At 38.4% G+C, this 25594-nt stretch overlaps 1 protein-coding gene across 7 annotated transcripts in view; it reads left to right on the top strand.

Moving 5' to 3' along the window:
* The window catches only part of SLC25A26 (solute carrier family 25 member 26), a 161285-nt gene that overhangs the window by 36196 nt on the left and 99495 nt on the right, over window positions 1-25594 (top strand). For all 7 annotated transcript variants that reach the window (XM_027776559.1, XM_027776561.1, XM_006160366.3 and 4 more), the window contains 2 exons: window positions 5569-5673; window positions 6441-6488. In XM_027776559.1, coding sequence (XP_027632360.1) covers window positions 5569-5673; window positions 6441-6488 — 153 coding nt within the window. The remainder of the gene's footprint in view (window positions 1-5568; window positions 5674-6440; window positions 6489-25594) is intronic.

Here is a 25594-nt window from a genome sequence, read left to right as displayed (position 1 = left end):
ATGTGCCGTATAGCAAAAACCTCTCCAAAAAAAAAAAAAAAAATCTTCAGGATGTCATGTAGCATCTACCCTGAGTCTCTCTGCCCCCCTTAGGAATTTGTCCTGTTGAACTGATCAGCAAATGCCACAGTTGCTTTGGATATGATTAAGCTTTGATTGTCTCCATTCAATGTATTGTTAGGTTTCCATTGAATTTATTATAATGTTTCCTGTAAAAACGTGATTAGCTGATATTAAATCTTGAAACTTTTAGTTCACTAGATGTGTATAAATGTGGTGTACCTTTGTGAAAAGTAATTCTGGTGGGACCAGCAAGTGATGTAGTGGTTAAGGCACTAGATGGGCAACCACAGTTTAAGTTCCAGACTGGCAACTTGCCTTCTCGCCACCCCCGCCCCTTCTGGTGAGTGCTCACGCCCTATAACCCATTAAAAAAATAATAACAGTAATAAGTAAAGCTAAACAATTCTTTAAAAAAATAATTCTGGGGACCAGCAGATGGCATGATGTTTACATTGCCACATTCCCATGGAGTTGACTATGTTTTGAGTCCTGGGTCTGGTGGCTTAACACTCACACCAGGCTCATGTGCTCAGAATCTCATGAGGAGAGTAGAGGAAAAGGCATTCTGACATAGCTGTTCCCCAGGGAGGTGATTTCTCACTTTCTGTCTCTGGCAAGCCCATGTACCGTATGGCAAAAATCTCTCTTGAAAAAAAAAAAAAAAGAATTCTGGTCTAAAGATTTGGTTAATGATGGTTAAAAGATTTGGATTTCATTTCACTTCCTGAGCCAAGTAAGTAGTTCTCTGCTTTTAGTAACTTCTGTGATCTCAGATTCATTTATATAGAAAATGCTCACATAATTATAAGGTCAGAGGAATGTTTTTCAGCTTTGACTGAGTTCCTTTAAGAAGTTTTAAATCAGGTAAGTTTTGTAAACTATGTTGAGATAGTTAGGAAAAAGATACTTTTCTTTTTAAGAAGAAATGTTCATTTCTTTAAGAGAAATGTTCATTTGTGACCAGCAGGTGGTGTAGTGGTTAAGGTACTAGACTCCCACATGGCTGACAGCAGTTCGCATCCTAGACCCGGCAGCTTGCTTTCTCACTTTCCCTCTTCTGTCTCTACCTGGTCAAAAGAAAGAAAAATGATGAATAAAATTAAATAAAGCAATTATTTTCTTAAAAAAGAATTATTCATTTAATTTTATTTGTTGTTACTCTTCATTTTGACCAGAGAGAGACAGAGCGTGCGCGTGAGCAAGCCATCAGGTCCAGGACTCAAACCACGGTCTGACATGTGGGAGTCCAGAGCCTCAACCACCATGCTACCTGCCAGCTCCAGATACAACGTTAATACTGGGTACCATTCGTGATCTGACTTTAAAGAGCATTTCTAGAGTGAGAGGACAGACATGATAGCAGAGGATGGTAGAGGTATGGAACTTGGTTGTGGCTGGGGAAGAACCAGAGATTTTAGCATCGTGTCTTTCTCTTTCTCTCTTCCTTCACTCTTTTTTGATTTTTAGAGTTTTGCCATCAGACACATGAGGTTCCCGGGAGGCGGTCCAGACAGGGAGAGAGGGAAAGTGAGAAATAACTCTGCGGTGGGGTTAGCCATGCTGCAGTCCCTTCTCCATTCTTCTCATGGAATTTTGGGCATGTTCCCACATGTACCTGGTATGTTTTTCAAGCTACCAGGTATGGGTCTTGAACTATGCACTTGCCATCTGGGAATCCATCACTTTTACCACCACGCCACCTGCCGGCCCATCCTTCACTCATTTTACCTAATGTGAGGCTGACATTTGCTGTAATTTTTTTCCCTCTCAGGAAGCACTTAAGTCATGATTTGTGGTCTCGCATCTTGGTGTTTTATACTTACTAAACATTCAGACATTCATCTTAACATTGTAACACATAAAAACTTAGAAAAAAATTTCTTATGTTAGAGAAAAATCTTGTGCAGCATCATTATTTAGTAAAATTTTCACTGTAAGGTTTCATCCTATTTTGTTACGTTCAATTCTAATGATGCGTCATTGCATTTTTAACATTGGTAAAGCCGGGGCATGCATTTTCTTTATGGAAAACCTTAGTTATCTTCTCTTTTGATAGAATGTTAGCATATCAAAGCATTCTTGGATTTAATGAAAACGCTACCACTCCTGTGTCATGGGTTTGCACCGAACTCCAGATGTGTGAGAAAAGAATGCTCCGCAGGATGGATTTACCAAGAAACCCACAGATGACATTACCTTTAATTCCTTGTATAGAGCCACAGTACTCTAACTTGTGTTTGTTCTTGTGCAGTGAAACCCTCTGTTGCAACTCAAATTTAAATCTAAGAAAGATCAGAGTTAATAGAAAACCAAATGGTAGGCAGTGGAGGCACTGGAGGAAATAGACAGAGCCATTACTTTGTACCTGCCTTTTCCTACCCAAATTGTGGTGCTGGGAAGTCAGGGAGCCATGCTGGGGGCTTTGTAACCCTTCGGTTAGTTAGATTGTTTTTCATCTGAGAACCTTTTCAAAGTTTTTCTTCCACTTCTGTATTTTTAAGAAATAAAAACATAATGTAAGAACATGGAGGGTTATGAAGCATGAAGTTCCATAAATATTTATGCCAGACCACAGAAGTAGACAATTCCTATTTTCTTGACATATTGGGGTCGTATTTCACTCTTGACCTCTTGGATTGAAAAGTATAGAGAGTGAGTATACCCTTTTCTTTCTGTTCTCTTTTCTTTGTATTTTCATTTCTTTAATGAGTTTTAGGTGCTGGGAGCTGTCCTGTTAGGTTCATGTAAATTCAGTGAACTTTATTTCCTGAATTTATTTGTACATTTCTAAAAGTTTATATTCTTATCAAAAGAAGCACAAAATTCTTATCAAAAGAAACACAATTTATACTCAATTTTAGCCCTCACTGATAAGCTGTTTAATCTATTCTTGTGGGTTTATTTTGCTAAACTAAAAATAAATGTTAAATTTGTCAAGGCTAATAAGTAAGGGTTATATCTAAGAGTGTATTTTAAATTAGTCCTTTCATTTTGTTTCCCTCACTTAAAATCTTTGGTCTGTAAAAGTATCTTGTCTTTTGAAATCATATTTTAAAAAAATGAAAGTAGAAAATAATACTACATGTTAATTGTGAGAATTTAGGAAATACAGAAAAGAAGCATCACCTATAATGGTCTGTTTCTTCCTAGGGTATGTAATTGAGCCATATCTAGGCAGTCTGTTTAGTATAATTTTAAAAACATCTAAACATTTGGTAAGGCATATTTTCTTTTAAATATTTCCTGCCCTTCTGGGTAGTTTAATTTGCTTTCTGCATAACAAAATACAAAAAAATATATAGGAAAATGTTTTCCTCCAGTTGATTAATAAGGTTGGTACATATTTTCTTGTTGCTTTTAAGATGCTCCTGGTTTAGTAGAAGATAATATATTTTAAAAGTATTTAATATATTTTAAGAATTATGTAGTGTTAAGTTAGTAAAATATTTCAGGTAAGCAGGTTTATTTGAGAATCAAAAAAATAAAGGGAATCTTTTGAGGTTAGAAGAAGGTATAATTACAGGAAAGGAAGAATTATAGAAATAAAGACCTCAAAGTATACCATAAATCTTTCGAGTTCAGGTCAAGTAAGAATAATATGTGTACACACACACATACACACACAGTTGTATAAATATATACATCTTTATTTTTCTTTTATTTTTTGAAGAATGATTTAACTTTATTTATTTATTTAAATTTGACCATAGAGGGACAGAGTGGTGGTGGGGGAGGAGTGAGAAAGTGAGCTTCCAGGTCTGGGACTTAAACTGCAGTCAGTCATATGGGAGTCTGGCGCCCTTAACCACCATGTCACCTGTTGGCCCCTACATCTTTATTTTTCAATAAAAAAATAAATAAATGAGGAAAATAGACCTGGGAAGGCAGACCCAGGAAATGTTTTTGAATTCACCCACCGAGCTGGGCTAAGCTAGGTGTGAAGATGTCAGCCGGACAGCTGGTCATTGCTGTGTGGAGGTGAGCCCTGTCTGAAAGGCCCACTGTAGATGTAGGGAGTGGTACCAGTGCTAAGGGGTGGCTCGGGCGAGGGAAGGTGGTCACAGATGGGTTGGCATGAGCTGTGGTCCCGACTCTGCCTTTCCCCATATCTCTGAGGTCTTCATGTATTATGCTGTTTCATTCCTAGATGGCCAGCCTCTGTTCTGTTGTTCCCACTCTCCCCCATCCAGTTTACCATTGAAATTAGGACTATTCCTTGACCCCGTAGCCACCTTTATGCGCCCCTCTCTCTTCTCGGCTACCTATTCATGGCTGCTACATTGAAACAGTCCTGGTGAACTGTGTTAACTCATACATGCCCTCCTGAAGACTGTTTTTTTTTTTTTTTTAATCTTATTTATTTCCATTTGTTGTTGTTTTTAAAATTTAACCAGAGAGAGACAGAGAGAAAAGGGAAAGTGAGAAAGCAATCTGACAGGTCTGGGACTCGAACTGTGGTCAGCCATGTGGGAATCTTGCTCCTTTAATGACCACTCCATCTGCCAGCCCCCTTCCTGGAGATTCTTGACACATTGCTCTGGAACTCTTCGCAATCGAGTTGGCTAATTAAACCTGTGGAAAACGTTACTTTTTGGAAAGTTGGCAGACGCTGTTTCATTGCCTCTACTTCTCTCTTCCCAACAGAACACTTGACTTGATCTGGGTAGCCTTTGTGTTTCTTAGCGTCCCTCAATGGGGTGGCCATGTTACACACTTCAGGGATGTCTGCTAGGGGACAGCTGAGGAAAGAGAATGATTTTCTTGCCTTGAGCCCAGTCTTGTTCTGGGGTGATGTTGGCGGATATAAGAGCCATCTTTAAAAAAAAAAAATTATTAGAGGTTTTGTGCAGTCACAGAGAAAGAGAAAGTGAGAAAGCACCCCTCTTGGGGGCTGGCCATGCCTCGATCCCTTTGCCTCCATTTCTCCTCTTGGTAATTTGGACACATGCACATGCACCTAGCAGCACACAGAGTCTACAACTCAAACCATTTGGCCATATAGGGATCCAGCTGCCTTAACCACCACTCACCCCCTGGCCTATAAGAGCCATCTTTCACTTGTGAGTCAGGAGGCTGAAGGATGGGCAACCATTATGTTGGGGTGGCAGGGCAGGAAGTTAGAAAATACCTGGGTTCTCATGAGGTTCTGCATTAAATATTGAACTGTCACCAACCCAGTTAAGTGACATAATTAAATGTCAGTTATAGTCAGTGTTCTGGTACTTGCATCCAAAAAAGCTGTTATTTTGGTAATGGATTCAGAACAGTATTTGGTGGCTCTTGGAATACACGGAAGACTAGAGAACGAAGCCTGGAGGAGGAGTAGGGAAGGGAGGCCATGGGTTCTAAGACTACAGGGTTAAAAAACAAATAAAAAATCTTTCTGATACCTCATACTGGGCCTATATATTACATATTTTGACTATAATTTTTGCTCATGAAAAAGATTTTAATTTTATAGTAGTAATTTCTTTGTTAAGATGTAATTAAATTGATATATTTCAGGTTGCCTGCCTAATTCGTGTTCCCTCTGAAGTGGTTAAGCAGAGGGCCCAGGTATCTGCTTCTTCAAGGACATTTCAGATTTTCTCTAACATCTTAGGTGAAGAGGTGAGATGTGTTTTTAAGCTCTCTGTCTTTTTCCCTTGTACTGAGAAGAATTTTATAGTAGCTCATGTGAACTGTGTGAGGTTCATTTCAGGAGGCTTACAGAAAGCATTAGTACTATATGTCATGACCAATTATAGTAGACTTTTCGCTAAGGTTACTTTTGCCTTTCCTAATGTTTTTGAATTTTGAATTTTTTTTTTTTCCTGTTCAAATTTCTAAGCAAATACAATCCGAGTACCACTCCTGAATGTGTGTCCTGAATTGTAACATTCCTGTGGTTCTTCTGGATAAGATATGGAACAGATCGTGGCTATGTAAAGTGAATAACAATGTCATATTAAAACGCTGCAGAATTTGAGGCCCATGACAGAGAAGTATGGCTGTGTGCTACATTATGGGGTTCAGTCAGCAGCAGCCCACGTGCAGTCCCATGGTCCTTTCAGATTGTACCACGTAGCCTCGGTATGCGGTAGGCTACACCGTCATCTAGGTGTGTGCATCTAGGTGTGTCATCTAGGTGAGCTTCGCACCATGGTGAAACCGCCTAGTGAGTGTTCAAGAAAGGAGTCCTGACTAATAGCAGCTAAAACTAAGTTGTTACTTGTGCCTTCGGCCAGTTGAGAGCCTTTAACCTTGTATAGCACTGTAATAATTGTCAGTATTTTAGAACTCAAACTTCAGAGCAGGAAATCCACTTTATTCAGGCTGTCATTCACAAAGGTTCTTTACTGTCCTAACTTTTGGAACTTGGCTTTTGTTTGTTTCAGGGCATCCAAGGATTGTATCGAGGCTACAAAAGCACAGTTCTAAGAGAGGTAACTTACTCCATTTCCAGTACCGAAGTTTGGGATGGTGTGTGTGCTCTGTTCAGTCCATTTTTACCTCTTAACAGTCAGAAATGTATATGGAGAAACTGACTTAAAAGTGAAAAAAAGGAAAGTATCTGGTTCTTAAACCTAAAAGCTTGAGAACAGTGGGGTTGCTGGAAGAGTAACCCTCATGGTCAGAATGGCCCATCGTTTTGCTTCAGTGTTGTTCTGGGATGGCTGGGTGTCTAATAGCCGAAATATTAAGAGTGAATAAAACAATCAGGTCATCGGGAAAGTCATGATGTGTTTTTCTATGGTTTTCCATGTAACAGTGTGTCATGCCTTTCCCAATGACCTAATAATAAGGATAAGAGATCAAATAAATTGCTGGCATAGGGAGAATCAAGGAAAAACTGGTGATGAAAGATTCACTGTAAGAGACAAGTGTTTCATGGGACCAGCAGTTAGCGTAATGGATATGTCGCTGGACTCCTATGTAGTCGATTGCGGTTCGTGTCCCGGACCTGATGGCTTAAAACTCACACCAGGTGCGTGTGTGCCCAAGATCCTGACAGGAGAATGGAGGAGAAGGGATTGCGACATGGCCATCCCCCCTGGGGGGTGATTTCTCACTTTCTGTCTGTCTCCCTCTGTTTTTCTGGCGGGCGCCCGTGCCCTATACCAAAAAAAAAAAAAAAAAGAGACAAGTGTTTTAGAAGTCTCTGTGGGGTGGGTAACTCTGGGCTGCCTGATGACACAGTGCCATGAACTGGGACGGTCTGTCTGATTGGAGGTCTGGTACTGCAGGGGCCTTGCAGTGCCTGTGCCCTGGGGCATCACTTCACCTCTCTGTGCCTCCTAACTAAAATTCTGTGATTCAGTATGTGGGACATTTTCTTTCTCTTTGTGTGTGTGTGTGTGTGTGTGTGTGTGTGAGAGAGAGAGAGAGAGAGAGAGAGAGAGAGAACATGATGTCACATTCAATAAAGGATTTCGGGATATTACTGAAGGTCGCATGTTTTAGTCTCTGCCTTATATAGGAGAGATTATTTTGAAGTTCAGAAGTTGACTTTTACATAGGTAGAACACAAGAGAAGTCTCTGGTTTGGGACATAATTTTCCGTTAAAGAAAAGAGAAACTGCATAGGTCCCTCTGCATCCATGTTTTCTGTTTGGAGTTCCTTAGATAAAAACATTGTCCTGTGTAAAAAATGTTTTTAATTTAAATAAATATTGCTATGATTGGCAGAATATTACATTCTTTAAAATTTCTCATTTTATTTGCAGGTAGTTTATTCTTTTTGTTCTGTTTTTAACTATAGATTCCAGACTTTTTCTTACAACACTCTAACCAACACTGTTACATATGATTTAAAGGTTTGAGTTGCACAATGTAATAACCTGTAATGTAGCTTAGTTGGTGTTGATCTTTGAAGCCCTTCTTTTGGTGACAAACTGAATGTTTCAAAACAAATACCTTGTATGAAGATGACTTCTTCCTTTCACCCACACGGTATCATCTTTCTGCACTTATTTTCTAAGTAAATGTGTTATTTACTCAGATTCCACCTGGGTGGGGGGAAAAGGGGTAGGCAGTAAACCTTTTCCTATTTTTCTGAGAGGTGCTAAGTAATGAATATGCTTACATGCCAGAGAATACTGGCTTCGCATACAAATGGATAAAACACAAGGTTACAACAGCATTCTGTTCTTTTAAAAATATGTTTTGACATATGTCATGCTAGTAATTAATTTCTAGGTTGCAATCTTTGCAGATAGTGTGCCCTTACTGAAATGATTTTGTTTACTCACAGTGACAGTGCTTCGTTGGAAATTTAATTGAGGTCCTCTGTATTATGCACATTCATAAAAGATCCTTCAGAGTTGATTTTAGTTGAAGTATTGCTTTTGTACAGATTCTCTGATGGAATGAGAGAAGAATTATTGCTGAATGAAACATAGCTTCTTCACAAAATGAGAAAAATAAGTGATATATCTACTTTAAGCCAAATTTTTGCATTATAAATAGTTTTGATTCTTAGATTATTCTGATACAAATATCAAATCTTTTTGCCAAGAGCTTCTTCGATTGTTTTAATAAGAAAAAACATCAAAGCCTTAGTGAAAACACTGGGAAACTCATACGTTTATTCTGTGTGCAGTTTTTTTCTTTGAAATAGTTTTATCTCCCTAGCAATAGCCCATTAGAATGAGATTGAAGTTTGAATCCATGCATTATAGGGTAGATTATGTGTGTTCTTCAGATCTGCCAAATGCTGTCACTTTTTTTTTTTTTTTTTTAACTTTATTTGATGTTTGTGGAGATTGCATGCTTACCCTTAATATTCTCTTAAGTTACTTTAGTTACTGGGGATTTCAGATGGAGTCTAAGCAAGGTCAACAGATTACACTATTTACCTCTCCCTTTCAGTATTCATTTTTCTCATGATCTTGGACAAATTAGATGTGGTCAAACATCCGATATGGTACTGCTATGCAATCAGATGGAAATGAGGAGCAAACTCATAGCTATTTTCATAACCAGGATAGTTTTGGACAGTCCATTAGCCTGAAAATTCTGTGGAGAGCAGCCTTCTGATCTTGGATGCAAATTAGGACTTTTTAGAGAAGGAAAGCAAATATGAGTTGTTTCAAAGGAAGAAAGAATAAATTAATGTCAGGAGATTTCTTTTATTCACAAATTGTACTCAGCAGTCATTTTTGGAAGGCCTGTCTGTTGGACATTATGTTAAAACATTTCTGCCTTGAAGGATTCCTGTTGTGATAGGGGAAGGTGGGAAGTAGACGGTGTATAGTGCAGTGTTGTCATGCTGTATATGTGGAAGACATAGCTGGGATTATAGCAGCAGTGCTTGAGTGGTACTCAGTGTTGGGGAGTCAGATAGACGGATAACAGCATGAGCAAAGGCTCTTCAGAATGAAAGAACACGTGAATACCTTAGTTATCTGAGCCCATATGAGAGAGTGATTTTCTGCTACCTCAAGCCAGTTGAGGACACTTCCAAAGAGCACTCACAAAGCAGGGTATTTGCCAGGCAGAGAGGTTGAGCTCTCACTCCACTGGATTTTACCAGGGCACTGGACTGGAGCATAAGGGAAAGATCCTTGAAAGAGCCTGGCTGGTGTCCCCTGGAGTTTGGAGGATAAATTACTAGTGTCTGACTTCTGTCTGCCCAAGTTGGAAGGTGAGAAGCTGGTTGAAGCTGTTCCGGTGGCAGGATGTGGCCATCTTAGTAATGAGTAACTCCTGGCTGCTTTTTGGTAGACAAGAGTAGCCACTAGAAAGATTGAAGGTGGGTGAGGACTACCTTCCGACACATACTCCAGTCTTGCTTCCAGCAATCAAGACGGTGAACAAATTATTTGACCTGTTCTAGAAGGTCGGTAAGCACTCCCCCCACCCCCCCAAGTTTTTAGGTGCTAAAATCATGACTCTGATCAAAAAGGTTACTCAAAAGTAGATATTGTAGTTTTCCAAACTTGTTTACCCTTATTATCTACTTCAGGCAGTGAGAATTTCCTCAAATCCAGTTACTGAACATAGGAAACTTTCGGGATTGAGTTCTAAGATGATCTTTCAAGGTCTTTCTACCTCGGTTGTCTTTCCACTCAATGCCTTTCCCTCAAAACTCTTCATGTTATGAAAATCTCTCATTTGGTTTTCTAGAGATACTCTATCCTAAGTGTTCTGTATCTTGTAGTGTTTAGTTTTTTGGTTTGTTTCTTTCATGAGCGAGTGTAACAGAGCGACAGTACCCCAACACAGTCTTCACACTGTGATCCACGCCCCAGCTTCAGCCCACCCTAGGCCGTGGGCGTGAGTGTGGCTGGCATACTCAGGGAGATCTGTGGACTCAAATCTGAAACCTTCCCATGTGGTTAGTCTCTCCCCATGTCATGTTTTACAGCTGCTCCACTGTCTCGCCTCTGTTGTGTGTGTGTTTTATTTATTTCTTCTGTGAAAGAGACGAAGGGAAGGGAGAGGTAGGCATCCCAACGGAGGCTTCCCATTGCAGTTCACCCTCAGCAAGCCCTGGGTCATGAACACATACATGGCTGGCTTGTCAAGGAGACTGTCCCGTGTGGCCTCAGCATTGTGAAATGTCATGTTACCACTGCTCCACCACAGATGGTCTGTTGTTTATCCAGTACATTTTGGGAGTCATTTTATATCACTTCATAAAGAACGCTTTTTTTTTGTGATTTGCATAAGTACTCCATCATAAAAACCATCGTTTATTGAATCAGTTTCCTACTGGGGAGATTACAAATGTGTCACAACAAATATTTCTCATATGTCATTTTCTGTATGGTTGAGAATATTTGTAGGTTACATGCCAAGTAGTAGAATTACTTGGTTGAAGAAGATATGGGCATTTGCGGTTTTGATAATTGCCCTTCATGGAAATATCAGTTCACACTTTTACAAACAGTAGGAACAGTTTTCCCTTACCTTGTCAATGGTACCATCAATTAGAGATGAAAACTGATGCTGTTGTAGTTTTAATTTTAGCTAATAAGTAAGACTGGGCATGTAAACATGTATCTAAGAACTCCTTTCTTTTACTGTGAACTGATCATTTGAATCCTAAAACTTTAAATGAGGGGAATTAAATGGGGAGGGGGGCATATGAAATGGTTTCTACAGTGCCTGTCAAATGTTAGGTCATTGGGTATGCAAAAATGCATCATGACTTTCCCGACGAGCCAATAGTATATACTCAAGAAGTTTTAACTGTGATTATTTGTGTTCCTGGTAACTGAGAAAGCCTTCGACAGTAAAGGACACTCAAGTGAATCAGTATCCTTTACTGTCAAAGTGAAATGCAGCTCTATCCCTTGCCAGCTGTCTGCTCTTGGCAAATTATTTAACCTTTCCGTGCCCAGGTTTGCCAATTTGTGCTAGGGAGTTTGCATATTCTACTGTCACTGAAATCTTACAGCACTCCGGCATGGCAGGTGTTAGGGGAGTACAGCTGCTAGGCGTGTCAGATACTAACCCTGCTTCTAGGTTGGGAGGTGCATAAGTAGGGATGCAACCTTGATCTGTCTGAATTTAAAAGTGTAAATACCATTCCATGATGATGAGTAACAATTGCTGCATTTGACTGAGGGTCCAGACAGCTGTTATTGCTTGTAAAGTCTCTCAGCTACAATTGGAGGTGTTTTATCCACATGTCTTGTACAGAGGAATTTCTATAATTGCTGTAACGAAATGTAACCTGCAACCAATTTTATATTTACTGGCTTAATTCTGTAGGAAAAAGAGCCTATTGATATAGGCTAAATGATGTTGAGCTTATCAAAATGACTAATGTCAGTGGGTCAGAAAAGTTTTACGATTTTTTTAGGAGGTCAAATTGATAATTTACTAGAATTTATTTTTCAAATAAGGTAACTCACTGAGAGGAAGACTTCCTTACTGAGATTGTAACACTTGAATATTTTCTATTGAAAAATATTTTAAAATAAATATAGCCAGAACTTTTATATATTTTATTCATCTGTGTACAGTTTCATGCTTTCATGATAGTAAAAAGAAAAAAAATCAGTGCTGATAAAAGGATTTTTTTCCCCTGTCATCAGTGCTGTGTATCTATCTGCACATTTGTATGAGACTATATCCTTTGGTTTGCCTCTTTCTCTTTTGACTTGTCTTTACATTTCAGTTTTGCCTCGTCTTCCAAGGTAACATGTAAGTTCCTCTTGAAAACATCTATTAAAGCATGCACAGGGCCTAGTGTAGTACCTTCCCCACAGCGAGCACTCAGTAAATGTCTTTTTTTTTTATTCCTCTAGGTTTCATTCATATGTATATTTTTAAAGAATTATTTAATTATATTTATTGACCAGAGAAGGACAGAGTGAGAGCAAGAGAGAGAGGGGGAAAGTGAGAAAGCAAGCCGCCAGTCTGGGACTCTAACTGCAGTCGACCGTGTGGGAGTTCAGCACCCTTAATGACCGCACCACTGCCAGCTGGATTCCTTTTTCTAAAAATTATTTTATTTTACTTATTTTTAAATTTGATCAAAGAGACAGAGGCAAAAAGAGAGAAAGTGAGAAAGCAAGCCATTAGGTACAGGACCTGAATTTTCAGCCATGTGGGAGTCCAGCACCTTAACACCATGCCGTCTACTCTCCCCAGGTTTGATTCTTTTATGTTCTGATGCTAACAGACACCACGATCATTTTAGACTGGTGAGGAAGCTTTAAGAGGATTGGGACTTATTCAGGATAATTTTGATAAATTACATTATTAGGATTTTTGCATATGATTGGTGATAAAATACTGAAGAGTACATAGCTTTATAAGATTTCAGTCTTCTTAAATCTCAGAAAAATAGTTTTTGTAAGTCTGTTTTGATTAGAAAAGTAGCAAGTGTTAGAATTATTCATTTAATTTTTCAGATCTTAGTCACTACTGAAAAAGGAAAAGAAGTGATTAGAAATCTTTCCAAACTTTTAATGTGAAATAGTTTTTCAGTTAACATCCAGTGCAAACATATCAAGCCCTGTTTTAATCCTGCATAATTCATTTTATTAACTATGACCAAATAGAACATCTGTTAAAATTCCATAATGTGAGCTTCATGGGAAAAGAAAAAAAAATCTCTGCTGTTGGAATTTGTCCATTGTTTTATTGTTCAGGCTTTCAGTAAATGTGTAATGAGACATTCTTATTAATGGGAATATTAAGCCAATGAAAATGAAATTTCCCTTTTAATCACAGAGGTTTATAAAGTGAGTCACTTAATTGTGTTTACATTATTATAATTTTACCATAAAGATGTCCAATGCACAATGAGTGGTAGTTCATTCAGTTCATTTTTTGATTCAAGAATATAAAATTACTCCTCCTCACATATGGATTTTAGCCTATAGTTTTTCATCATCTCTTAAATAAACATTTTTAGGAAGAGCAATTTAGTAAAATTTTCTTAATGTAGAAGATTGCTTTAGCCTTTTAGTGCATATTTTCTCATGCTTTGTTTACATGAACCCAGCTGCTGTTTACTTTACTCGTTCCTTGGACACATTTCCATTGCACTTCAAGGTCTGGGAAGTGCTGCATGTTGCCATTGTTGCACGTTGGCCATGCTGTTCTGAAGGGGCACTCGTTTCTGTGTGTGTAGCTCATGGGTTGTAAATGCAGTGACATGACTCCTCAGTGAAACATGCAAGAAAGCTGTGAAATAAAGGTGAAGGGGATCTCCTAACTCCGTGTTTTAATTATAATAATCATAAGCCTTAAGGTTGAAGTAGCTTTATGTTGTTCCTTTGTGTTTTTTATCCCATATGAAATATCCTTTTCCTTCATCTTGTTGAGTCAGTTTGAGTTATATTTAGTCTACAAATAATGGAAAATCTGACTGCAATAGTTTTACCAGATAAGGGTTCTCTTTTTCCCTTTTATAATAAGAAATCTAACGATGGTTGATCTACGACTGAGGTTCTGGGTAAATGAGGACAGGAGGATCTAGTCTCTTACTGTTTGGGTAACCTTCATGCCCTGACTACTTGACTTGTGGTCACAGAGTGACTTTTACACTTTTATGCATTCTGTCCCCATCACAAGCATGAAGAAGGGAAGGGCAGCCAGTATTAGGTTTATCTGTCCTTCTGTTTATCTGGAAAACAAAAGCTTTTCTGGGCCAGCCGGGTGTCTGCGAGTGTTCCTAAGTTTCATGGGGATTGATGTATGAAACTTTCTGCTCTTCAGCGAAGTAGATGAAGGCAGGCGTGCAGGGGGTTGGGACTTTCCCAAGTCACCCTGCAGTGTCTGCCACAGCCCGTCTGTTGTTTAACCCCTTCCAGCTAAAGTTCCATCCCTCTGGGGAGGAAACCATTTCATGCATCTCTAGTTTGGCCAATACTTGAGCATCTTGTTAACATCTGTGACTACTGCTCTGTACTCCATTTTTTGGGGAGCTGTTTAATCCTACTCTGCAATTATCTGTCTTATTTTTTTCTGCTATTTTTTTTTTTTTTCTTTTGGGAACCAATGTAGAAGCTCTTTAAACATTATTTGGTGGTTTTTCTGAAATTAGTTTTTCGAAAGAAAAGAGTTTATCTCTTAGTTAATTATTTTTTATATAGTTTTAGTTGTAAAGATCTCAGAATACCTATATTGATATATGTAAATACTTTGCTTAAAGATATATAAATTACATTTTATATTTAAAAAATTATTTAATTAAATTATTTTTTAATTTGACCAGAGAGAGAAGGAAAGTGAGAAAGCAAGGCACCAAGTCCAGGACTCGAACCTCTGTCAGCCATGTGAGAATCCAGCACCCATCTGCTGGCCCTGATAAATTGCATTTTAAATAGAAATTGTAGCTTAGGCTTATTGGGTACTTATAATGTTCCAGTGATTGTGCTAAGTTGTTTTTTTTTTTTTTTTTTTTTCTAAGTTGTTTTTTTTTTTTTTTTTTTGCTAAAGGGCATGTGCACTTTGCCAGAGAGACAAAGAGAGGAAGAGGAGAAAGCACCCCACCTCCTTGCCATGGGGATGACCACACCACAATTAATTCTCCTCTATCTCTCCGTCCTTCTAGGATTTTGGGTATACACACACGTGCACCTGGCATGTTTTTTAAGCGACTGGGTCCAGGACTTGAACCACACAGTTGGCCGTGTGGGATGCAGCTGCCTTAACTACTAGGCTGCGGAGCTGACCTGTGTGTTAAGGTTTTTACATTTATTATTTCAGAAAATTCTCACAATAGCCTTAAACATGATTCCTACTTTATAGCTACCAGAATCTCAAATTCAGTAAGGGAGAGAACTGGGGGTTCCACAGCCCGTGATCTTAACCACTGCGGTGAGCCATATGTTTTGATTTTATGTGCAGATGATTTTCTGGGAAGGAAAATGCGTATTTAAAATGAGGAGTCCATATTTTTAGCTTTAAACCTTTAGATAGGCAGTAGTACCAGGAGTTTGGGGAAAAGAAAATTAAGTTCTTGGCAACTAGAAATCTATATGACGTTAAAAATTAAGGTTAAATAGGGGACAAAAATGTAGAGAACAAATGTAGAGAATCTGCTTTGGTAGAAATGTTCCTAAAGAACATGGATGTTATACTGTGTTGGCATGATTTACTCTTTTCATACAGATGTCAGTTCGCGTATCTGCTTCCTCCCTCCATGAGGACATGCGCACCATGAGGGTGGTGCCTTCCATCTTGTTTTGTTCTCTGTCACTAATCTGACACCTGTAGAGTGTGTGATATCATATACTTGGAAAACATTTCATGAACAAACCAATGACTCAGTCATGCTTTTCGAAAGTAACTACTTTTATGTACTTTGATATTTAAGATCTTCAACAGATGCTTTTAGGCTAAGACGTATTTGGCTGGCTAAATAAGCGATGGAGTCTTCACTTAATTCTGGAGAATTGGAATTTTCACTTAATTCCCAGGCAACTTAATGGGCTCCTGCCAAGGAAACTTACTGCACTTCCAGTGCTGTTCATTTTCTTTGGGTCTTTTCTCAGTGCACTTCCTTGCATTCTTGTGCCTTCCACAAATAACTCTTTGTTCAGTGTTGTCATTTCTAGTTAGGTTGCTCCTGTGAATATTTTATATATGCAAAACATGCTTTTTTAAAGTTTATTTTCCTCATGAGAAGGAGGGAGAGAGGAAGAAGATAGGGAGGGAAGTGGGGGAGAGAAAGGTAGAAAGGCAGGCACCCTCAGCAGAGCGCTCACACTGTGATCTTCCCCAGCCCTGCAGCTTTCAGTAGACTGTGTATGTGGACCCAGAGCCTTGCCACGTGGCCTTCAGCATTGTGCAGCAGCACAACTACTGCCTGTTCCACTGTGGCTGGCCCTGCAAAACAATTTTTTTCCCCAAGGCTTTTGCCATAGAGCATGTGTGCTCATGAGAGAGAGAGAGAAAGAGAGATCGGGAAAGTGAGAAATCACCCCACAAGGGGATGATCACGCTGCAGTCCCTTCTCCTCCATTCTCCTCCTGGGATTTTGGACTTGTGTGCCTGTGCACCTGCTGTGATTTTCAAGCCTCCACGTTTGGGACTCGAACCGTAGTCAGCCATGTGAGAATCCAGTACCTTAACTACTGCACCACCTGCTGACCCTGGAAAATAGTTTTAAAAATGATGTATGAATATAGTAAATAGTGTATTCATGAAAAAGATCCTTTATCAGATACATGCCAATTATGTCCAGTGAACAGACACTGTGCATTGAGTTACTTTGGATATTCTCAATACTGTATTGTCAAAATAAATATTATAAGGCATATTAACAAAAAAGTATGCATTAAAAACAAATCTAAAGAAACCTGGCATTTAAAAAAAATAATTTAATTTTATTTATTCATTTATTTATTTTAATTTGACCAGAGACAGAGAGAGCACGCAAGCTGCCAGGTCCAGGACTTGAACCATGGTCAGTCATGTTGGAGTGTTCAGAGTTTTAAGCACCATGCCACCTCCTGGTCCCAAGAAACCTAGAATTTTTATGTACAGTTTAAGGACAGTGGTTGAAGGGAGTCATTTATAGGAGCTAGTGACACTATATACTGTCAGTTTGATTACCTTGCTATAGATTACTGTGGGATCATGTAATGAAAATAGTTGTAATTTTAATACTTAATATCACGTTCTTCATATATTTTTTTCTAATCTTTAAATTGTAAGATACCTTTTTTGTTGTTGTTGTTCAGATCACTAAGCTGAGTCTTAGAAAAATTCAGTAATACAGTTTGTGTCAGGATTGGAATTTGAGGTCAACCCCTTGTAATTTTGCAGCTTTTTCTTGTTATACTTTGCTTCCTGCTCATGTTTTAGAGATAAATTCACTGATTGTTCCTCTTAGGAATTTTTCAGTGAGTTCTAGGAAAATAAAGTGATGACAGCTTCGTAGGACTTGAACAACATCTCTCTAGAGCACAATTTCTGTATGTTACAGATTTCTAAAAGGTAGAAATGGAATCATCTTTAGGAGCAGAACTTAGTAAGATGCTTCTCAGTTAGAGATTGATAATGATTTTTTTTTGTTTTTAGAGAGATTTTTGTTATAGGGCATGTGTGCTCACTGGAGAGAGAGAAACAGAAAGCAAGAAATCACTTTTCAGGCGGGATGGCCACTCTGGAATCCCTTCTCCTCCAATCTTCTCTTGGGATTTGGGGCATGCATGCATACACATCTGGCATATTTCAAGCCTCCTGGTCCAAGACTCAAACTGCGGTTGACCATGTGGGAGTCCAGCGACCTACTCTCACCTGCTGGTCCTGGGATTGATACTGATTTTAACATCTTCCTTTATCCAGCCTTTCTTGACTTAAAAATGTTTATTCTTCTGGCCCTTGGTCTCTAGGCTTCAGCATATGTTCAAAATAGAAAAAGTTGCTATTATTTGGTAGTGAAATGATTTTTTATACATAGCTGAGTATTAGGTAATTTATGAACTAGTGGAGAAGCAGAAATTGCTAAGAGAGATACTTTTTTTTCCTTTTTGAAAGTACTCTGCATTTTGTTCCTGAACTTGATGCAAAACTTGTGTTATAAAATACCACTAGAGGGTGCACAATGCCTGTGTTTTAATGTTGGTGGCAGAGAGCTCAGTAAGTGTGACCCTGAAAGCTCTTGAGTTACTTGCCTGGTACCACTGACAATAGTGCAAGGTAGAAAATGAAAAACCAAGCATAATAGTGTTTTCTGATTCAAGGTGCCTAAATTTATAAACTTGTTTTTTCATTTGTTAAATATGTGCACATAATTTTATCTACTAGCGTTATAATGTTTTAAAACATTCATAATGGAAATTTTTATTTTTGAAATTTTAAATTAAAAAAGTTAAATAAATTTAATATGAGGATGTGCTCGGCAGAAAGAGAGACAGAAATGAGAAATCACCCCCCAGGGGGATGGCCATGCTTCAGTCTCTTCTCTTCCATTCCTCTCTCGGGATTTTGGGCATAGACACACATGCGCCTGACATGTTTTAAGCTGCTGGGCCTGGGACTTGAACTGCAGTCCACTATGTGGGAGTCCAGCGACATAACCATTCTGTCATCTGCTGGTTCCCATCATGGAAAAATTTTAAAGGTGCACAGAGTAGGTTAGTAACATGAATCCATGTGGTCCCATCACCCAGCTTCAACAGCGACTAGCTTTTAACCAACCTTGTTCCATCCATACCCAGTCCTACTTCCCGCTTGTCTATATGATTTTGAAGTAAATACTATACATTGTCTTATTTCCTTCAGAAATACTTAACCATGCATCTTTAAAAGATAGGAACTGTATTTACCTTAAGAAAAAATGAATGCTACAACAGAAAGTCAAATATTATATGAGTTCACATATATGTGGGACACACAGAAGCAGAGAGTAGACCAGTGGTTGCAGAGAGCTGAGCGGCTGGTAGCAATGTTAGTCAGAGGGTATGAACTTCAGCTACAATATAAAATTGTGGGGACCTGAGGTAACAGCAGGTGGTGATAGATGTGTTAATTATTGCACAGTGTATACATATGTCCATTCATCACATTGTAAACTAATATATGTGTCATCGTTGTTAATTAGTTAATTAAAATTTTTTTTCCAAAACATTTCCAGAGGACACATGTATTTGTGCGTGCACACACGTGAGAGACAGTAAGCCACACAACTGGTCCATCAGCTACTTTTGAAAAAATGAATGTCACAGCCTAAACATATTCTCTGAAGCAATTTATCAGTTATAAGGGGGAAAATAGTAATTTTACAGTTGGAAAAAATTTGCAGGCACTGCCTTATCCAAATGATCAGGGTTAGTATCACTAGTAGCAAGATACATTGATGCTATATACCTCCAAGGTGATGATATGCCCAAGACACAATATCACTTCCTTGGTTTTACTGCCCCCCCCAAAAAAGGGCATAAACTCAGTGTGATCATGAGAAAGAATCAGACAAACCCAAATTGAGAACCATTGTACTAAATTGTCAAGATCATGAAAAATAAAGATGAAAAGAGTGTAAGAGAGGAGAAAAAGAAAACACAATGTGTGGTGTTGGAGCCCAGAACAGAAAAATAATGGTATAGGGGGAAAACAGTACAATCCTAGTAAGGCTTAAAATTTACCTGTTAGTTTGAAACAATACTGGTAGCTTGTTTTGATAATTATACTGTGGTTAAGTTAATATTAGAGTAGGGTAAGTGAACTCTATGCTATTTTAGCAAGTTTTATGAAAGCTTGTAACTAAAAGAAAAATGTAAAGTTAAGGAAATTGCCAGATTTGGACATTACGTGAAGCAATTTATTTTTTATATGATCTATAATAATGACAAGATAAATTTAACATTTATTTATTTATTTATGATCTTTGATCCTCCTGTTTTAATCTGGTGTGGTCACTTACTGTGCATGGGCTTCTGTTGATCGTCTCTGGGGGCTGCGTTTGCTCTTTCTTGAAGTGTAGAGCATAGTGGCTCAGACGACCACAACAACTCTGCCTCTTCCAAGCTCACACTTCTGATGACTTTGTGTCCTCATCAAATGAAAATGCTTGAAGGCGTGGTAAAAATAAGGATATAGGTTGTTGGTTTGAGAACCTTTATTTTATTCTGATTTTGTGGTCAGACCATTATATATTTCTTTTTAATTTTTGAAAACAAATTATTTTATTATTATTATTATTATTATTATTTTAATCTTTGACTAGAGAGAGAGAATGTGTGCACAGGAAAGTGAGAAAGCAAACCACCAGGACCAGGATTTGAACTGTAGTCAGTCGTGTGGGAGTCCAGCACCCTAACCACCATGTACCTGCCAGCTCCTAGACCATTATCTTTTTCTTTTTTTAAGGGAGATTTTTGCGATAGGGCACATGCACTTGCTGGGGGTGGTGGGGGGGAGAGAGAGAGAGAGAAACCACCCCCCAGGTGGGCTATCAATGCTGTAATCCCTTCTCCTTCATTCTCCTCTTTGGGTTTTAGAGCGAGAGAAAGACATACAGACAGACACACAGTTTTGTGCCTCTGGGTCCAGGACTCAAACCGCTGTCAGCCATGTGGGAGTTCAGCAACATAACTATTACGCCATTTTCTGGTCCCAAACTTTCGGTTCATATACTACATATGTTTACCAAAGCGTTTTCTGCATCTCCATAGATATTTAGTATCAGTAATGTTCATAATCCAAGTACATCTCAACCAGTAAGGTTTGGACTAGTTTTGATTAAGTGATAACACCAAAGGGTCTGGCATGTGTAAACATTTACCTTTTGGTAAATGGTTTGTTCTTAAAATGTTGTTATTCTGTATTTGAAGGAAGAAGTAGCTTGAATTAACCCAGGATCTAGTATATGTCAGACTAGTATTTTTCATTTTGTTTTTTAAGTTTGCTATAGGGAGTATGTGTGCGAGAGAGAGAGAGAGAGAGAAGGAGGAAATCACACCCCTGATAGAGGGGCATGCCACAGTCTCCTCCTTCCTATTCTGGAATTTTGGGCACACGTACGTGTGCCTGGTGTGGTTTCTAAACCATGACATCTGGGACTTGAACTATGTAGTTGACTATGTAGGTAGGATCCAGTTGCCTTAACTTCCATGCCATCTGCTGGCCCGCAAGTGTTTTCTTTTCATTCAGTTGTCACGGTAATCCTCCAAAGAATTATTATTGCCACCCAGGGAATTGGAAAGTATGTACCCCTAACATCTAGTCATCATTTCCAGGCAATCTGGAATGTTACTGTACCTCAGAAAACTTTTTTATACTAACAGAAACAATCATGATGTCACTGACATCATTTTGGTCAATGACTGCATATGCTATGGTGGCCTCATAGAATTATGACAGGCCATACCATCTGGGCTTGTGGGAGTCCACTCTGTGATTAAGCATTTCTGTCAGACAATGACAGAAGTGCCTAATGATGCATTTCTCAGATTGCATCCCTGTGGATTAGTGATTCATGACTGTATTTTGCTATTTAATTCTAATGAGAAAACTGACACTCAGAGGTGTGGATAATTTGATCTACACAGAATAATTTCTTTTTTTTTTTTTTGAGAGAGGTTTTCACTCTAGGGCGCGTGTGCTCGCCAGACAGACAGAGAGAGACATAGAGACAGAAAGCGAGAAATCACCCCCCGGGGGGATGGTCACGCCGCAATCCCTTCTCCTCCATTCTCCTCTCGGGATCTTGGGCACGCACGCACACGCGCCTGGCGTGAGTTTTTTAAGCCACCGGGTCCGGGACACGAACCGCGGTCGACTACGTGGGAATCCAGCGACATAGCCATTACGCTAACTGCTGGTTCCCAAAATAATTTCTAATAGAGGGCAGAGTTGTACTCCAAATTCCTTGGTCTCTGACGTTCTTTCTGCAATAATGTATAGATTTCCTTTTCTCTGTGGAGAATATGAGTGAGAAGATTTAAAAAATGAATAGGAGTACCTTCTTTTTTTCATCTTTAGTTTTTTGTTTTGAAAAATTAAAATATATGTTATCTGTTTTTAAAAAATAATGATGCAATTTTATCATTTAAAAAAAAATTTGCTACAGGGCACATGTGCTCATGGGGGTGGGGAGTGGGAGACAGTGCAGGCAGGGGAGGGGGAAGATGGAGAGAGAAGGAGAGAGGGGAGAAGAGAGAGAAAGCAAGGAAGCAAGTCACTAGGTCCAGGACTAAAACTGCAGTTGGCTATGTGGGATTCCAACGCCTTAACCACAATGCCACCTGCTGGCCCCACAATATATATATCTTTTCCCAAGATTCCCCAGTTAACATTTGCTTCATTTGTTCACCCGTTAATATTTGCTTCATTTGTTGTACACCTCCTCTTCTATGTGTTTTTACCCTGAGACATTTTAAGTAAGTAGCAGACATTCTGACAATCATATAAATACTTCAGTGTGTTTCCTAATGTGAAATTACACTTTCCCTAACTACAGTACCATCATTGTTCTCAAGGAGTTTAACACTGATAGTTTAAATTATCTGTTAGTTTTATGTCTCAACATAAAAGCCTTGTAGATTTTGTCTCTTCTAACAGTCCAGTAAAGAACCACACATCACATTTCATTGTTAGGTTCCCATAATCTTTTTTTTTTTTTCTCCCCATGGCCTTGACATTTTTGCTGAATCCAGAGCCTTGTTCTGTAAATAAGCCCATAATCTGGATTGTCTGGTTTCCTTATGATTAGATGCAGATTGTGGTGTTTCTTTTTTTTTTCTTTGTACTCATACTACATAAGTGTTGCTGGCAACTTCATATTGAGTTACACCAGGAGGCATATAATGTCTCGTACTTGGTGAAGCTCAGTTTAATCATTTGATAAAGTTGGTGTCCTTCAGTTTTTTTTTCTTTTTTTATTTATTTATCATCATAATCTTGTTTATATTACATTGCATTGTGTGTAACATTACTGTGTATTACATTGCTTTTTCAAAAGGGAATGCCATACATGTCAGTCAATTCAGAGACATTAAAATCTCCACTTCATCATTCAATATTTTTTCATTGTTTTCCTGATCATTACTATTATTATTCCATTTTTTTAACCAGTCAATCATTATTTCTCACTTCACTTGTAAAAAGACTTTACCCATCATGAAATACTTCTCAGACCAATCCAGTTGAGAATACTATACACATCATCATCAACAGGTAATAAGCCATATCTGTGTCCCTGTAATGTCATGCCTCTCTATTTGTTCTCTTGCTATCTTTCTCTGTCCTCTTTTCTCCACCCCTCCCCCATTCCACACTGTCTTATTCTTGTAAAGTACTTTCACTGCTTTTATGTCCTCCTATATTTCACTCTCTAGGGTGTGGATAGTCGGTATATATTAAGTGGATACATACAATATCTTTCTTTCATAGCCTGACTTACTTCACTCAGCAATAGATCCTCCATATCTGACCACTTTCTATCAAATGCCAGAGTCTTATTAATTTTTATGGCTGAGTAGTATTCTGCAGAATATATATGTCACACTTTTCCAATTCATTCATCAGTTTGTGGACATTTAGTTGGTTCCATGGCTTAGCAATCGTGAATAATGCTACAATAAACATTGATGTGCAAGCACTTTTCCGACTGAGCGCTCACATGTCCTTTGGGTAGATACCCAGAAGTGGGATTGCTGGATCAAATGGTAGTTCTATTTGTAGATCTTTGAGGAACCTCCATATTGTTCTCCACAGTGGTTGAACCAGTTTACATTCCCACTGACAGTATAGGAGGGTTCCCTTTTCACCACATCCCCGCCAACACTTAACACTTTTTATATTCTTAATCTGCCATTCTGACAGGGGTTAGGTGGTATCTCATTGTGGTTTTTATTTGCATCTCCCTTATGATGAGGGATGTTGAGCATTTCCTCATATGCTTTTTGGCTGTTCATATGTCTTCCTTAGAGAGATTTTTGTTCAGCTCATTTTCCCATCTTGTTATTGGGTTAGTCACTTTTTTTCACATAAGGCACTTGAGTTCCCTGTGTATTCTGGTTATCAGTCCTTTGAGGCATATTTAACAAAAATATTTTCCCATTCTGAGGGTTGTCAGTTCACTTTTTACTGTGTCCTTTGCTGTGCAGAAACTTCTTAGTCTGATATAATACCACTTGTCTATTTTAGGGATTATTGCCTGTGCTTTGGGAGTGTTATTTAAGAAGTCTTTGCCTACTTCAATGTCTCCCAGAGTTTCTCCAGCATTTTCCACCAGTAGTTTTATTGTTTGAGGTCTTAGGTTCAGATCTTTGATTCATCTTCACTTGATTTTTGTTAACGGTGAAAGATGGGGGTTCAGTTTCATCTTTCTGCAGTTTTTCCAGCACCATTTACTAAAGAGGTTTTCCTTTTCCTAATGGATTGACTGATTTCCTTTGCCAAAAATCAGTTGGCTGAAAGCTTTGGGGGTTATTTCTGGGGCCTCTATTCCATTGGTCCACATTTCTTTTTGTGTCAATACCATGCTGTTTTGATGATCATAGCTTTATAGTATATCTTGGAATCAGGGAGTGATATACCTCCTACTCCATTCTTTTTGCATAGGATTGCTTTTGATGATGCAGGGCCACTTATTATTCCAGACAAATTTTATGATTGTTTTTCTAATTCTGTTGGGAATATTTATGGTAATTTGATTGGGATTGCATTAAATTTATAAATTGATTTGAGTAGAATTTACATTTTTAATTGCCATTTTGATTATGTTAACTCTTCCAATCCAGAAACATGGGATGTCCTACCACTTTTTAATGTCACTTTCAATATCTTTTTAAAGATTTTCATAGTTTTCTTTATAAAGATCTTTGACTTTCTTAGTTAGGTTTATTCCTAGGTATCTTATAAATCTTGTGGCTACGGTCACAGGGATTCTTCAGCTCTACTTCATTCAACTTGTTCATATTATAGAAATACTGTAGGTTTTTGGATGTTGACTTTGTATCCTGCCACTTTACTGTATTCACTTATTACTTCAAGAAGTTTTTTCATGGAGACCTTTGGGTCTTCTAAGTATACCCTCATGTTATCTGCAAATAAAGATATATTTAACTCTTCCTTGCCTATTCAGATGCCTTTTATATTGTTCTCTTCTCTGATTGCTTTAGCTAAACCTTTTAGTACTATATTAAAGAGCAGTGGAGAAAGTGGGCAGCCTTGCCTAGTAATCCGTTTTTAGCAGAAAAGCTTTTAGCTTTTCCCCATTCAGTATAATGTTAGCTGTAGGTTTTTCATAGATGGCTTTTATTGTATTGAGAAATGACCTTTCTATATCAATCTTACTGAGGGTCTTAATCATAAAAGGATGTTGTATTTTATCAAATGCTCTCTCCACATCAATTGAAATGATCATATGGTTTTTATCTTTCTTTCTGTTAATGTGGTGTATTACATTTATAGTCTTACGTATGTTGAGCCACCCTTGCATCCCTGGGATAAAGCCTACCTGGTCGTGATGAATAATCTGCTATATGTTGTTGGATACGATTTGCGAGTATCTTGTTGAGAATTTTTGCATCTATATTCATCAATGATACTGGTCTGTAGTTTTCCCTTTTTGTCATGTCCTTATCTGTTTTGGGGATGAGGATGATGGAGGCTTCATAAAATGAATTTGGAA

The sequence above is a fragment of the Tupaia chinensis genome, unplaced genomic scaffold (genome assembly GCF_000334495.1).
Source record: "Tupaia chinensis unplaced genomic scaffold, TupChi_1.0 Scaffold000682_1, whole genome shotgun sequence".
Classification (NCBI taxonomy): Eukaryota; Metazoa; Chordata; class Mammalia; order Scandentia; family Tupaiidae; genus Tupaia; species Tupaia belangeri.
Note: the sequence above shows the minus strand (reverse complement) of the source record. Positions and strands in the feature narration are given on the sequence as shown.